We start from the raw sequence: 15,646 nt of genomic DNA, 5'->3' as shown, positions 1-15,646 counted from the left end.
CCTGTGCTACCGGGTTAGGCTCCGGTTCGCCGCAACCCCACTCGGGACAGGCGGTTTCAGACGATGTGTGTGTGTGTCTGACAACACACTTGTATAGGCAGAGAGACAACTGATAGAAACTGATGAATGAAAGGCAGACTGGCATGTAGATCAATGACCCAAAATATGAAATAGCTGGATTTAATTGTAAAACACAGAAAGGCCAAGTGCTGAATATGTGCCTGTATGGTTCCCACGTTCTAGTAGCATCATGCTCTGGAGCTGCATTGCTGCTTACAGAGTTGGTGATCTGTGCAAAGTCCTTAGCAGGAATATTATTTCAAGCCATTCCACAAGGGTTATATCGAGTTGGGTAGTCCTTCATTATTCAGCGAGTTAAAAACGCAAAACGTCTCTGATGTGCACGAACTGATAAAGAAAAAAAAAAAAGACTACCCAAACTAAATGTACAATGTTCTCAGTTATGTAGAAAAAGGGGGGGAAGCTAGTTTCCATATCCATTTTATTAACATTGGACCATTTTCAGTAAGTGAGAATTCAGACCTGCACAGCCTGTATTTAAAAAAAGAAAAGCTTAAAGTGATAAGATGGACCTGCTGCAGAGGATCAGTAGAAGCTACGTGGAGACAAGAATTTGCACCAGCAGGTCCCATGTTTTGGACGACTGCACCCAAATGGAAACAGTTGTTCCAATGCATCTCAAGGCAGACCCAACAGGTGGTGTGGGAAACACAAACAATTATGACTGCACTTAGAATAATTTCATACTCAATTTAACTGCTGTTTGTTCTATATGCTACCCTTTAACCCACGACATAGTAAGCAGTACCTGCAATTACTGGGGACATCAACACTATTTTTACCTTTATTTTTTAAAACATAAAACAGCAGGCCCAATAAGGTGAACAAACCTTAGGAATCTACATGTTTATTTATAGGATGAACAAAGTATCTCAACTGTATTTAGAGTCGTTGAGGAGTTTCAGAGAACTACCTTCTAATACAAAAACTTTTAATGGAAATGTTTTTCAGTACATGGTCAAAAATGCAGAACAGGAGTCAGAACACTGATCCTACAGACTGGGGCTCCAAAATACAGCTGAGAAATTCTTTATCTACAGTATTAATGTATTTTTAACTATGGTTTCATAGTTAAAATTTAAAAAGCCTACACGGAAACCAATGTTTTTAAAACTGCAAAAGGTGCCAAGCATTCCAGAGAAAGAAGAAGAAGTCTGCCACTGTGTTTAATATTACTATTACTTTTGCCGTTTTGATGCAATTCTTTGGATCTGGCATTGTTACATCAGCATGCCTACGTGCCTGGCCAAGGATTCAGATTCTGATCCAGGCTACCGGCATAGATCTGTGACCCTCGTGGTATCTGAAGATGTTTGGCCAGTACTCAGCCCAAACAGCCTCAATTGCATAGCTTATCGCTAGAGTCATATGCATTTTTTCTCCCATTTAAACTTTTTTTTTTTTTTTTTTTTGAAGCTTTCCGCAAAATATCAGTTAATGTAATGGTGCAGCAGATCTCTGTACAGTGAATCTCCATGCAAATCTCACTGTTCAAAGCAACTGCATAAGGAATGATTGGGTCTTGTGACAATTTATACCCCAATCCTATTTATAGGGCAGCAGATGGAGTACCAAGCTTGTCACCTGAGGATTAAAAAGGTTCAAACCCCCAGAAACGGAACTGCCACTGTACCATCAGTTCCTTAGCAATAACAGCAAGCAGTATGAGCTTGTAGCATATCCAACTGTCCTACATTGTGAGGCGTTTCCTAGGCAAGGGTGTCTGCTTGGCGAGCAGCCCCTTGAGCCCATACCACTGCCATCTGCTGCTCAGCCTCCTCCGTTAGACCGGCAGAATAGAAATAATGTCATGCCAACCAGCATGAATGACAAAGATTTCAGTTACCACCTCCCAAGCCCTCCTCATCCCCACAGGACCACAGACTACCTGCCCCCATATTTTCCCACCATAATATTTTGAAAACAAATATGCGTACACTGCGAAAGATTTACTGTGTTGATATGAACGCTGCTTAGGCAATACAATTTGTATTGACTATGCCAAAACCAATACATCACTGTCACTAATTTTCAGATATGCCATCACCTCCCCCCCCCCCAAAACATTAATACTAGAAGACTGGAACAGCAAATTAGGATAGAAACTGGCTGCAAAAAAGGGCTTCACTAATAATAACCTGCATCAAGAGCCAGCACATGTTCAACAGCTGCACAGGGACCATCTGCCAAACAGACAAAAACACTGGTAGCACGAGCAGTCAAACACCAGACCACAGGTGTGAACCAACTGCAAGATGCCTGAGGCAAATGATTCATTAGAAGCCATCATTTGGCATGACAGAATACAATTGACAACATAATTTCGGAAAATATTAAACAACGCAGAGGTACCTCGCATGAGGCAGGCTGAAGAAATTATCCATTCATGCCATCAGCGGCGTTATCTAAAATGTGATATATTTTCAGCATGATATTACTCAGCATACATTAGAGTAAAATGCTCAATCAACAGTGATTGTGTCAGAGTAATTGTCACAGCAGTAAGCAGACATTCTCAAATTCTTGAAAAAGCAAACTTAATTCACCTGGTGGTTACATTATGGATATTCAAACTTGCATCCAACACTAAAAAGACAGAAAGCATGCCAAAGAGAGACATCTGAGATTTAATAGATGCTAGAGTCCCTTGCTGATCATCTCCTATTAGAATACTTGCGTTGCACCTGCCCACTTTCTCTGTTCATCACAAAAGCCCCACATCAAGAGAAGAATATGGTGAACTGCCAGCTGATGCATTCTGGGAGTTCATGCCTAGTGCCAACTGACACAGACAGTATCCCTCTGCATTTGTCGCTACATTACCAACAAAAGATCTTACGTACCTCCACAATTGTGACTTTGGCTGCTTTGCACATGGGCTGATTGAAGTTTCTTGCTGTTTTTCTAATTAGAGGGAAAAAAAAAAAAAAAAAAAAAAAAAGAGGGGAAAAAAATGTTAATGTGATGTTTTATTATGCTGAGGGGCTAAATGCTCTTTATATCCAGTCTGGCCTGGTCCTTAGAGCTTGTTTGCATCTGTTGCGAAAGGGCACTGTGAGAAAGTGAAGACTGCACCCTTGTGGTGAGAAGGAAGGCACACTACTTGTGTGCTGACAAACTCTGCCACCTTGACAGTCTGACCAGCGTAATTACTACACAAGCCAAAGAAAAACTAAGCAAATGCACACATCTGAAAATAAACCATATCTTCCTGATTATGTCTTAAAAGTAGTTCAAATAACTGTCAAATTATGCCCTTTTGTACCCATGTCAATTAGGCAAAATAGCACATGAATTTTAGGAAGGGATCCACCCATTGCATTCTCAGTTTATAATCCATAAATAAAATATGTGGGATATCTGTTTAAAGTTATACTTAACTTTTTTTAAGTGGAGCTTTGCTGAAATTTACTTGAGAGGTACACAGCTCCCTTTTAGTGTTTCTCAGCAGAACACCAACGCACAGTGTTTCTCTGGCAATTTCTACAGCAACTATATGATCAAAAAGATCACAGCCTGGCTTTCTTAGAGGAGCCAAGCCTGTATAACTGGCTGCTCAGATGCAGAAGTGGTGTAAGGAGGAGGTGGGGGGGCGGGGGAGAGGGGGGGAAAAAAAAAAAAAAAAAAAAAAAAAAAACTGCTAATGCATTTCCATAATCTGTGCACTAAAAATAAGACAATGTCGATATTTACCGTATCAAATAACCCACTCAGGATGAGCTGCACTTCGTCCTTTTTCCCTGCGGAAGAGCAGGAGTGGAGGCAGAAATTCAGGGTTACCTGAAAACAATGTTCCCAGCACGGTCAGCTTTCCAGGCCTTGACCAGAGCAAAGTCCCCTGTGATGGCTTTCTCCATTATATAATGCCTTCCGTTAAAAGTCCGCACCTGTAGACAGCATTACTATCATCATCATCACCACCACCACCACCACCACCACTACAGTTTTTTGCTCACCATTTACAGGAGGGTCACTTTTTAACTACTCCTTCTAGAGGAGATGAAGTTTGCTGTTCCTAACTACTACAACACTACACTCTCTGCTGCAGAGAGAAGTGTAGATTTAAGGCAGATCACCAAATCTCACCTCCCGCTCCTCACTGGCGATGGTGATGCTGCCATCTTTGCTATACTTGATAGGCGAGCCACCCTGCTGAATGAGTGTACCATAGCCTGTGGCAGTGAAGAATGCTGGGATGCCTGCACCCCCAGCCCGAATCCTCTCTGCTAGGGTGCCCTGCAGAAGTGCAGCTGCTGTGAAATATACTGCAAGCAAGGCATTGAACCTTATAACAACAGTTACAATACCAATGTAATTCAGCTTTTACTGTCCTCTTGAAGCATTATTTTCTATTATACACTTTCATCTAATATGGTTTAGAAAAAGGATGTGATTAATACAAACTAGCAAAAAATGTTGTGACTGCTCCATTAAAAGTTGGAAGAAGCTTTGGAAACCAATCAAATTTCTTAAATTACACTATACTTAGCCTCTGACATGCAAAAAAGTGTCAGGAAATAAAAATTCTGAAATATAAATCCCCAGGTGATGGGGAAGCTTAAGGCTTAAGGCAAGTAGCAAGGAAGATGGAAATTACAAAGACGACAGTGACAAATCCAAACCTGAGGCGTGAGCTCAACCTCCAGCTCCCCAGAGAGGTACTGGCGCTCAAACTCTGCATTCTCCCCCACATAGGATGAGATCATCCGCTTGATCTGCTTGGTCTGCAGGAGAAGCCCCAGGCCAAAATCGTCCACCCTAAGTAGAGGGAAAAAGGACAAGTGCACAGCAAGTCACAGCCACCGAAGCACACAGGCTTCGCAAGACGACCAGAAGAGGAACAACCACAGACTGACCATGAAAACACTATGAATACCCACAATATCACAATTCATAGAAAAAAAAAAAAATCTTATATTAATCTGATTTAAAACTGGTTTCAGATTTTAGCATCAGAGTACAATTTATTTTGATCCCATTTAATATTTACAACTTTAGGACACAAGCATTTGCCATAATGGTATTTAGTACGTGCAGTTTTATTTTACCCTTCATCTGATCATTTTTTGTTTTCAACACAAGATTTGGCTTGCACTTTTTGTATTTACTGTTGGGACTGTTAGGCATGATAGCATAAACCTGTTATCACAGAAAATACCAGGTTCTTCCCTATTTGGTGAGGGGAGTTCGGATAAGTGCCGTAGAGTGAAATCCGTCTCAAGGACAACACAAGCGTGGTTTTCATGGTAAGGGAAAGCATGGAACTGGTTAGCATTGCCTTCTGTTGTGAAAGTTTTCCTGTCATGGACACTGTGAGAGCATGCTAATTTCGCATACTCTAAGCTGGATTTGAAATTTTGCCTGAACATGCAAACATGCAGCTGAAGCACCGCAAGGCACCAGCGCTGACCCCTATGCTGCCACACCTTTTCTTCTGCTCGCAATCTGTTAAAACCTGCTTTTGTTGCAACACTGGTATAGATGTTTCCTTTGGAGCACAACAGTGACTCAGATTTGATAAATAATTTATTTCATTTAGAAAAATCTCTAACCTATGCTTCCCATTTGCAAATCACCCTTCCTACAAAGGAAAAAAAAAAAGGAGGGGGGAGAGGGAAGGGGGGGAAAAAAAAAAAAAAAAAAAAAAGGTCATCATGTTGCACCATGCAATACAAACACAGTGGCATCCAAGGGAATGATTACCCTGGAAGAGTTACTGCAGCAAGATGGTAATAAAAATACTGTGGTCATATAACCAGCAACAGCCAACAGTGTTAAACCCCGTGTCCCCTAGCTGTATGAGGGAGGGAGGAAGGGAGGCATGTTGGAGAGGTCACGAGGTGCACAGATGCACCAAGTGACATTCTGGGACATCGTTCCTCACTGGGTGTTAGTGCTAGACAGAATCCTCCACTTCAGTGAATCACTTACAGACCACTGTGACCCTTCAGGAAAAAAATAAAAATACCTTTCATGTGGGAATAGCCCCCTCACCCCCCAAGGGTCACAGTGCTGTCTTTATTTTCCGGTGCCTCTGCCATCCCCCCCCCCAAACTCTGCGTGTGTGTGACAGCACAGGCCTCTGCAGGAGATGAAGGTCCATGCTTTGTGCTAGATTTCTTTTTAAAGATTCGGTTCTGGCACCGTTCTAGAGGGTTCTCTGGTGTTTGTTAAATGGTCCAGAGTCAATTCCAGAAGAGGTTGGGGGGGGGGAGCTTTCACACTCCTCAATCCGCCACATTAGCCTTGCTGGCAGGAATCTGATTCCAGCAAGAGGGAGGAAAAAAAAAAACCCACGCCCACAAAACACACACACACACACACACACACACACACACACACACACACACACACAGTTGAGAGCGGTGCTATTCAAGGTCAGGGAAAGACTCAAGACAGTAACAAGTGCTCAATTCTGCCCTCTGCTGAAAGCCTGCTGTGAAATAAGTTTCTTCTTTGGCCTCCCATTACAGCTGATAGAAACCACATAAATTTTACTTTCCTCAGTATGAACGATCCAAACCATAAAGACTCAAGCGAAAGGGAAGAACAGTCTCCTCACAACTCCGTGCACAGTTTCTCCGCAGTCATTAACCAGCATGGATTATAAAAGGCTATGACTTTAAAATAACACAACTGGTGAGATTCACAGATCTATTCATTTAGCTTACGCTTTTCTCCAAAGTGGCATAAATTCAGAAAAAAATACTAAAGAGGCAAACACCACCAGAAGACAGATCTGAATGATTCTTCAGGACAGTGCGTTTCTCACGTAGCACCATAACACACACAAGGGGAAACATATACATACATATATATATATATATATATACATATATATATACACACACATATACACACACATACACACAGTCTGAAACTGCCTGTCCCAAGCAGGGTTGCGGTGAACTGGAGCCTAACCCGGCAACGCAGGGTGCAAGGATAGAGGGGGACACACCCAGGATGGGACGCCAGTCTGCCGCAAGGCACCCCAAGCGGGACTCGAACCCCAGACTCACCAAGACAGCATATAGTTGTTTAATTATTTATGGAGTACATAGGAGATCGGGGGTGGGAAGTGTGTCTGAAACATGTTTTGACACTTCTTAAATGTTGAGAGATTCAGCCATTCTGAGTTAGAGAAGGAGGTCATGTCACTATGTAGGAGCCAGAATGGAAAACCCTTGTGCTTTTAACTTTGGATGTCTTAGGCATGTGACCACCAAGTGGGGAGAGGTAGAAGAACGCAGCAGTCTGGCTGGGACGTAGCAAGTGATCAGGTCTTGCAGCTATCAGATGTGTCAGATTTGCGTGTGCTGTTTGACTACACAGTGCCGCTGTATCATGGGCCAGAATGTATCGGGTGCAAATTACGATGCTCTAAAGCAAACTGCTCCACTTAAAGCTAATCAGCCAAGATAAACTGTGGTTCACACACCCTTGAGTCGGTGCCACTGGCAAGAGAAATCAGCAAGGACTTCCCAAGAGCGAAATGCAGGAAGGCGGCAAGGAAGGGCCAGTTCTTATGCCATTTGGGAAAACGACTCTCAAAATAACGTATCCATTCATTCTAATGGAACAAAAAAAAAAAAAAAAAAAAAAAAAAAAGAACTCCTGTGTCCCAAATTAGCATCCTCTTTACCATATAATTGTTCATTTTTCAACCAAAAAGGGATATCATAAGAGAGGGAAAAACAGCATTGTGGCTAATCTTATCAAAATCACTGCGCGCGCACACGCGCACACACACACACACACACACACACTACAATGAAATCTGTGGTTAAACATTCCTACTACATTCACAGCTGAAAGCCCTATCAGTACCGTACAGAAATGTCTGTTCAGTTTTGCCTTATATGACAGGGGAAACTGCCAGCTTCAATCACAATTTCACAGAAGTTATGCTGCCTCTACAGGTTTAAGTAAGTAATACAGAAATGCTGAATAGTTCCCCAACTCTGCTGCTGAAGTGACTGCACTCTTTTCGAGAAGGCAGGTCTGAATAGTGCTTTGTAAACTGGAAAGACTAGTTTCCTGTTACAGCCAACATGCTCCTGCCCCCTTTTCATGCCACGTGGATACTGAGCTCTCAACAGTTTTCCCAGACGTCACTACACCAGAATGCAGTTGTCAGGAACATGAGAAATGGGACAGCACAGCCATATTTCAGTCAATTTCTTAAAACTTTTTCCACAACCTGTCAAAAATGACGTACAAAATAAGGTTCTCATGCAACAAAGTAGGGGGATTAAGAAATGTTTTGTCTAAAAGGCTGAAATTTAACATGTTCCTGAAAATTGGCCTCCACGAATAAAATTAAACATTACAAAACCTTCTCTATGTTCCCCTACAATGACAATATAAGACCCAACAGAGCTTCCATTTACACAAAACTAAGAAACCTCCTCTTCATAAAATCTCAACTACACAGTAACCGCCCTCAGAACCAACTTAAAGAAACTGTGATACACTGAGGTTTACTTTCCTACAGCAGCAAGCAGGAGCCAAACCTGGCATTCTACCAGTGAAGCAGATCTATAAAAAGCCAGGATTCAGATTACAAATTAACATTCAGATTTGTTGTCCAGTAGAAGAGGAACCATCGTGGTGTGAAGATCCACAGGCGGATGACATCCGTGGTTTGTTGTTCAACTTGTGTATTTCGCTGTTCTTGGGTGGTGAATTCCAGCCTGTCAGGATCAAGGGGCCACCAGGTGGAAGCCATGTGATTTGGGCTATAAGCTAAGCTCATGAGTTCCTTGCATCACCAATCAACTGATGTTCACTTCTCCCAGGCTTTGCTTTCAACCAAGTCAATGATAATAGCTTTGAGGCAGAGTAGTAAAACAGTCCGAGTTGAGCCGTCTCACACTCTTGGTGTCAGTTTGGCACCAGCTGAATTCATTCTGGTTTCGCACTATGTTGTCCACAGATGACCCTGAACCAAATTTACCATGATTATAGTCAAACAAGCTTGCAGCAATCAAGCATGCAGAGAGGGCTCATTGTCATCGCTGAGCACACAAATTAAAGTTTACTGTATAATTTTAAAATGCAACTGGAACAAACAAAATGGTCTTCCAAATAATCCTTAAAAACAGTAATTAAGATTAAAGTGGTTACATCCAAAAGTATTTTTTCCAAGTTTACTTCAAGAAATTAGAGCAATACGAGCAAAGTAAGCAACAAAAGTATACTACAAAAATATGCATTTATTCATTCTCCAAACAGCAAATTAAAATTATTAAATTTCTTACTACACTGGTTAAACAGCTCTCTGTATCACTCCACAATGTCCTTCCACAAGGCCGTCATTTGGCACAAAGCTGTAACTGGTAATGACCTCAGAAGATGACAATTACATACTATGCCAATGTATATCTTTTTGGGATAGAGTTCAAACAATGACAACTTCAGCTGATGGTTGGAGAGAAACAGGATGGGAGCAAATCAATTTTAGCAAATTGGTAGCATACTGACCCAAGTGGCTAAACTTTTTAAAAAAAATTAACAGGAAAAAGTTACTCAATTCAAGCATGGGTGGCATGGTGGCACAGCAAGTAGCGCTGCTGCCTCACAGTACCTGGGAGGTATGAGAGGACATGGGTTCGATCCCCACTCAGTCTGTGTGGAGTTGCACGCTCTCTCTGTGTCTCTGTGGGTTTCTCGGTTTCCTCCCACAGTCCAAAGACATGCTGTTCAGGTTCTCCCATAGTGTGTGAGTGACAGAGAGAGTGTGTTCCACTGATGTATGGATGAGTGACCCAGTGCAAGTAGTATGTCTAGCAGTGTAAGTCACCTTGGTGAGTAAGATGTGTGGGTTGATAACACTACATAGCATTCACTGAAGTCGCTTTGGAGAAGAGAATCTGCTAAATAAGTAAATGTATGTAAAGATTGGACTGAGGAGCAAGTGCACGCTCACACTTTAGCTTTTCTATATTGGTGGAGGATTCCCAATTCTACATCATGATTCTGAAGAAATCAATGAAACTTCAAAGTACACAAAAAAAATTGACCAACAAGGAGTATATACACTTTACCCACACACTTACCCAGCATTATTGCTGACTGCGGTGAGGCTCTTCACTCCTGTCTTCAGTAAACTGTTGATCAAGTTTTCTGGGATCCCACACAAGCCAAAACCTTGGGAGAACAGACAAATGTTAGACCACAAAACATCAGCTTTGCTGCCAGGCAGAGCTGTAGAGTCAATAAACAAAACCTTTGACTCCAACTCCAGTAACCCAATAATTGCTTCTGACTCTACAGTACTGTCCAAAAGTCGCACATTATTTTTTTGGGGGGGTCAACTTATCCAGCAAATATAGACCTAAACCTCTATTACACCTATAATTTTTTTGGGTTGACTTATATGCTGGATTGACATACACCGGCATATACGACACAGTTAGTCGTAGTTGGTACATTTTTACTGACTCCACAGCACTGCTGCCAAGACAGAGAGGCACCTTCTCCACCTAAGCCAACGAACACACAACCACTCAAACATCCTGAGCTTCAGTCATACTCTGTTTAGCACACCTACATTTATTTGTCATATTCCAAAATTACATGCAATGTTAAGCTAGCTATAATTATTTACCCACGTATACAGCTAGATAGTTTTACTGGAGCAATTTAGGGTAAGTACCTTGGTTAGGAGTACTACAGCAGTAGGTCAAATTTGAACCAAGAGCAGTAGCTCTAACCACTATGTTTTGGGCCAGCTGATAGCAATCACAATAAGAATGAGTGTGAAGAACCCTCAAATCAATAAAAGAATGGTCCCAAAAGGACAATGCAAAAAACAATACAACATATTTTGGTTTAAAAAGAGGGGGAAGGAAAAAAAAAAACCCAAAAATATAACTAAGAAGAGGTTCTAAACCTGGGGTCCACAAATGTTCATGGAAAATAGGAAAACTCAGTGGGAGTAAATAATGGTTTTCAAGGACAATGAAGTGTACTGGTCAGATATATAATATGAAATGTCTCCAGTAAGAACAAGTACATTCTGTCTTGCACGAAGATGTACTTGGGTTGAAAGTTTGACTTTAAAAGAATAGGAAAAAAAACCAAGTCCTCTGAAATGTGCTGCTGGAGGAGACTTAAAAACAGATGGATGCTGGATTGTATCATGCCGGCATCTTGACTGGAGGCATACATGAGGGGACTGAAGGTGTAGTACTCTGGACATGTTATGCAGACATTACACTCTTAAAAAATGTTTGGGATAGGGACAACCAGCAATCATACCCTGCCTCACACTCTGTGCTTCCAAGATTAGCCACCACAAACCTGCACTGGACAAGCAGCTACTGTTAATGGTTGGATAATGATCATGATGATATCAAAGGTCACAAAAAAAAAAAAAAGGGGGTTTACTATCACATAGTAAGTAAAGGGTCGTCTGTCCCAAGATCTAACTTTTATCCCAGTGTTTGGACATGGTGTGAAAAGGAACTAGGACCGATTACCTTCATACAATATTCTTAAAATGGAAGTACCACATGACATGGAGAGATCCAGCCCAATGTGAGTCAGTCAGCAGACAGAAACAGTTGCTATTTCTGTGAGCTCTGGAATCTCAAACAGAATTGTTGGGGGGGGGGGTGACTCAGGAGAAATCAGACCAGGTCACTGAAAATAAAGAATGCTGGAGGGGAAATTGTGGAAAATAAAATGGAGTCCAATATCCTTACGAAAGTAGGTTTAAGAACTGCAGCTTACAGGCCACTACTTTCCCTATAACCTGCTAAATTCTTGAACTGAACACTCCTCCAAGGATCATGATTCTCAGCAAACCCACAGCTAAGAGAAAACAGAGCTAAGGTTGACTGGCAAACAAATTCTTAGCAGATGTGGTAGAGTAAGCACCGGTATGGGAATATCCCCCTCAGAGCAGAAGATGGCAACCTGGATGAAGGCTTTTGACAGCAGTGCCTACAAAATCGTACATCTTACCTCCCACCAGCAACGTGGAACCATTGGGAATATCTTTCACTGCATCAAAAGGGTTATTGTAGAACTGAGTGTACCGGTTGCTAGTTGTAGACAAGTAACAGCAACAGATCTGGGGGGGAAGGAGAAAAAAAAAAAAAAAAAGCAGCAAAAACATGAAAAGTCAACAAATGAATTTGTACATGCTTCACCATAATGATGTAATACAGCACAGTATCTAGAGTGAGGTGTCCCATATACCTCTTCACTGCTTATTCATTAAACAATAAGGTGAGCCTCAAAATAACTTGCATTTCAGGAGGAACACCTTGGAAATAGCAGGATGCTAACTTAAGACTAACAAAAAAAAAAAAAAAAAAAAAAAAAAAAAACGAACATTACTAGTGATGAGATGCAAATGTTTCAAAAAAAAAAAAAAATTAAAATTTTTAAAAAGTCTACATTGCAAGGGGTGTCAAATTCCACAGGAGTACCAAAACCGTTTATAGCCAAACTCCAATTTACACCACTTACGGTTCGGTCACCACTCTCCAGCAGTCCGTTTTAGCCCACAGGATTAAGGAACCACTGTTAACTCAATCTGAAGATTTAGCAGGAGATTCTAACCGCAGATTTTTAGTCTTTTTTATTTAAATTAGGAGCATGAGTTTACAAGACAATTTCATGAGCAACTAGACTCTGGTCACGAACGCTTACTGGCTTGGCTTCTACTGCTCAGTTTAAGTCAACTGAAGTTGCTTCCAGTCTTCACCAACACACTTAAACCAGTGTTGGTTTATGTAATCCAAAAAGAACACATACTCATTCTCTCATGGTTGGAATATGTACACTGTTTAACCAGTGCAATATTTTCAACCTTCTCTCAAAGGGGACCTAAGAGAAAAGCACAAAGCTCTATGCACGACTAAAGTTCAGTGTCATATAAAACAAATGAGTAAACCTAGTGAGATCATACACCCAGATACACTTTACACACCTGGCACCAAACTACAAAAGTAATACATTAAGAAGTAATTGAGAAAGTGTAACTTAAAATACCCAGTGACACTGGGGAAAAAAATCCAAGGAACTCCTGATCAAAATATAAAATTGACTTAAACGGTCAGCAACATCAGCTGCACAAATAAATCTGTCCCCATCTTGCCAGCAGACTGGGATCTTGGCAGGGCAGCCAAGCTTGTCTTTTCTTCCCTGGGTTGAGCGGGAGACTTTTTAACCAAATTATTGCTTTCACTTCCTTTCATTATCACCCCTACTGCTTATCCTTCAACCTCATCCACTGTAACCATCAACACAGTCACAAATAAAGTGAGGAAAAAGTCAGTGAACTCTCATGGATTGATTCTGTCCTTCAGCATGTCCTTCGATGGCCAGAACGACAAAAAACTAAATGGTTGAAAATTAGATATTGCTAAAACCAAGGGGAAGAAATAACCTCAGATTTCAACCTTAACTATAAAAATGCAATAACAGCTAACCCTAGCTCAAAGCCTTTTTTTTTTTTTTTTTTTACAACAAATGTGGGGGGGAATCAAAGTTATACCTTATCTGAGTATGTAATAAAGAGTTAGTAGCAGTGTCATTGCTCCATACTGAGAAAAATTCCTAATACCATAGAAGTGAAACCATTCACAGCTGATTTAGAAAACTAGCCACGGTCCAAAGATATTTTCCAACACGTCACAGATTCTGTTTACTGTTATACTCAAAACAGCTTTCTAAAGCTTTCCAATTTCCATCACCAGCATCACACCACAGTTATGCACTGCAATGTGACCAGCTGACACCAGGTGAAAATTGACAGCTATACTGTATGCATTTTTCAGGGATGTGCTGTATAAGTGCTACAATCAGCTCTTATACCAAACATCAGATTTAGAATTGTGCCCTAACATTCTCAAATGTACCCAGTAGATCAAATCATCTGACAGCTGAAGTTTTAAATCATGCTATTACAGCAAGTCCACAGTTGTGATCATGCTTTAAGTATTTTCCCTAATGTTAAATTAGCAAGTGTTCCCAGCAAAATCACTTGTACACAAAAAGTAGCCAAGCAAATTTAACCCTCTATGAGGAAAAGCTATCATCACAGCACTGATTAAATATGAAATGACAGCAAATTATTAGCATCAATCAGAAGTGTTATATCTGTCTGATCTAATGGTGATTTAGCAGAAGTAGTATGTTTCACTTTCACTTCAGTTCTCATTTGAGTGAATCCATTTCATACAAGAAAACCCATCAGAACAGCTGAATCATGTCCTCTATTCTAATACAGTATAAGACATAATATAAAGACAACATTTCAGACTAGAAAACCAAAAATTATGAAGCATTCAACAATTTCTGTACCACCCCCACTTATTACCCTGCATGGCTATCTAGCAATTGATGCTGTACACATAGAGGGACACCTGCACCATTATTTGATGCACCAAATGCCCTGTGCCTTTCCCTCACTCTGGCCATGTACTTTAGTGTGAATAAGAGCACCTGCTGCCTGGATGTGATGTAAACCCATCAAATAGATTACAAGTTTCTATGCTCTAACTAAGCAATTTGACAGCAAAATTGATGAAAAGGAAGAGAAATGCCCATGGTTAGGGGGGCCTCGTAACAAACAGTTACCATAAATGAAGCTCTGAAGAACTGGCTTTCAAGCCAGCAGAAGTACCACAAAGCCACAGCACATCCCACCTGGGCGTAAATGCCTTTCAAAGCCATACCGGAAGCATTTTCTGATCATTTGAAAGAAATGTTCCTGTTAAAAAAGGGGGAAATTGTTTTAACTAGGACAAGAGGTTGTGGACAATGCAATGGAATGCAATCATTCATGAACATTTGCTTTTGGGGTAGAAATACATATGAAATAGCATTAAGAATATCTCTACCCCTAATTAGGTGGTGAAATGTTTTTACAACATAAAATGCCTATTGTAACATTGCTCCATCGCTTACTCACTTTAACACATTTGGTTTATACATTTATCCAAGCTTAAAATGAAATAAAATGAGCATAAATGTGACCATTAAAAATCACAACAAATCAGACTGTGTGTATTTTGGTTTTAAAAAAAAAAATATTTTTTTTTTTTTTTTTTTTTTTTAAATTCTTGCCCAGGGTGTACCCCCATGCCTTGCACTGAATGATTCTACGACGGGCTCCACCCCACCATAACGTTACGACCAGGGTTACTGAAGCTAAATTAAAAGATATTTTGGTTTTACCAGATATGTAGCCAATATACCCTCAGGCTGTATAACCCACACACAAGCTTCTCTTTCCTTCTCTGGGCTGAGCAGGAGACTTAACCAAATTCTTGCTATCACTTCCTTTCATTATCCCCCATACTGCTTATCCTTCAACCTCATCCACTGTAACCATCACACACTCACAAATAAAGTGAAGAAAAAGTCAGTGAACTCTCATGGATTGATTCTGTACTTCAGCAGGTCTGCCAATGGCATGAAAGACAAAAAAAAAAAAACTAATTGGCTAGCTGGATTCAGCATCATGATTTGCTAGTAACTATGAGAAGCAGGACTGAAGTTTAAAAATAAAAAAATACCACAAAACATGGAATATTGCTGTAAAGTT

The 15,646-nt window shown here is 40.7% G+C and overlaps 1 protein-coding gene across 1 annotated transcript in view; it reads right to left on the bottom strand.

Annotated features, from left to right (window-relative positions):
• oxct1a (3-oxoacid CoA transferase 1a) overlaps window positions 1-15,646 on the bottom strand; it is a 54,458-nt gene that overhangs the window by 36,224 nt on the left and 2,588 nt on the right. The window contains exons 2-7 of the mRNA XM_018758879.2: window positions 12,052-12,160; window positions 10,140-10,230; window positions 4,704-4,839; window positions 4,168-4,317; window positions 3,862-3,968; window positions 2,925-2,985 (exon numbers count right to left, since the gene is read on the bottom strand). Coding sequence (XP_018614395.1) covers window positions 2,925-2,985; window positions 3,862-3,968; window positions 4,168-4,317; window positions 4,704-4,839; window positions 10,140-10,230; window positions 12,052-12,160 — 654 coding nt within the window. The remainder of the gene's footprint in view (window positions 1-2,924; window positions 2,986-3,861; window positions 3,969-4,167; window positions 4,318-4,703; window positions 4,840-10,139; window positions 10,231-12,051; window positions 12,161-15,646) is intronic.

This window comes from Scleropages formosus, chromosome 17 (genome assembly GCF_900964775.1).
Source record: "Scleropages formosus chromosome 17, fSclFor1.1, whole genome shotgun sequence".
NCBI classification, from domain to species: Eukaryota; Metazoa; Chordata; class Actinopteri; order Osteoglossiformes; family Osteoglossidae; genus Scleropages; species Scleropages formosus.
The sequence above is the reverse complement of the archived record's forward strand: the minus strand, read 5'-3'. Positions and strand labels throughout refer to the sequence as shown.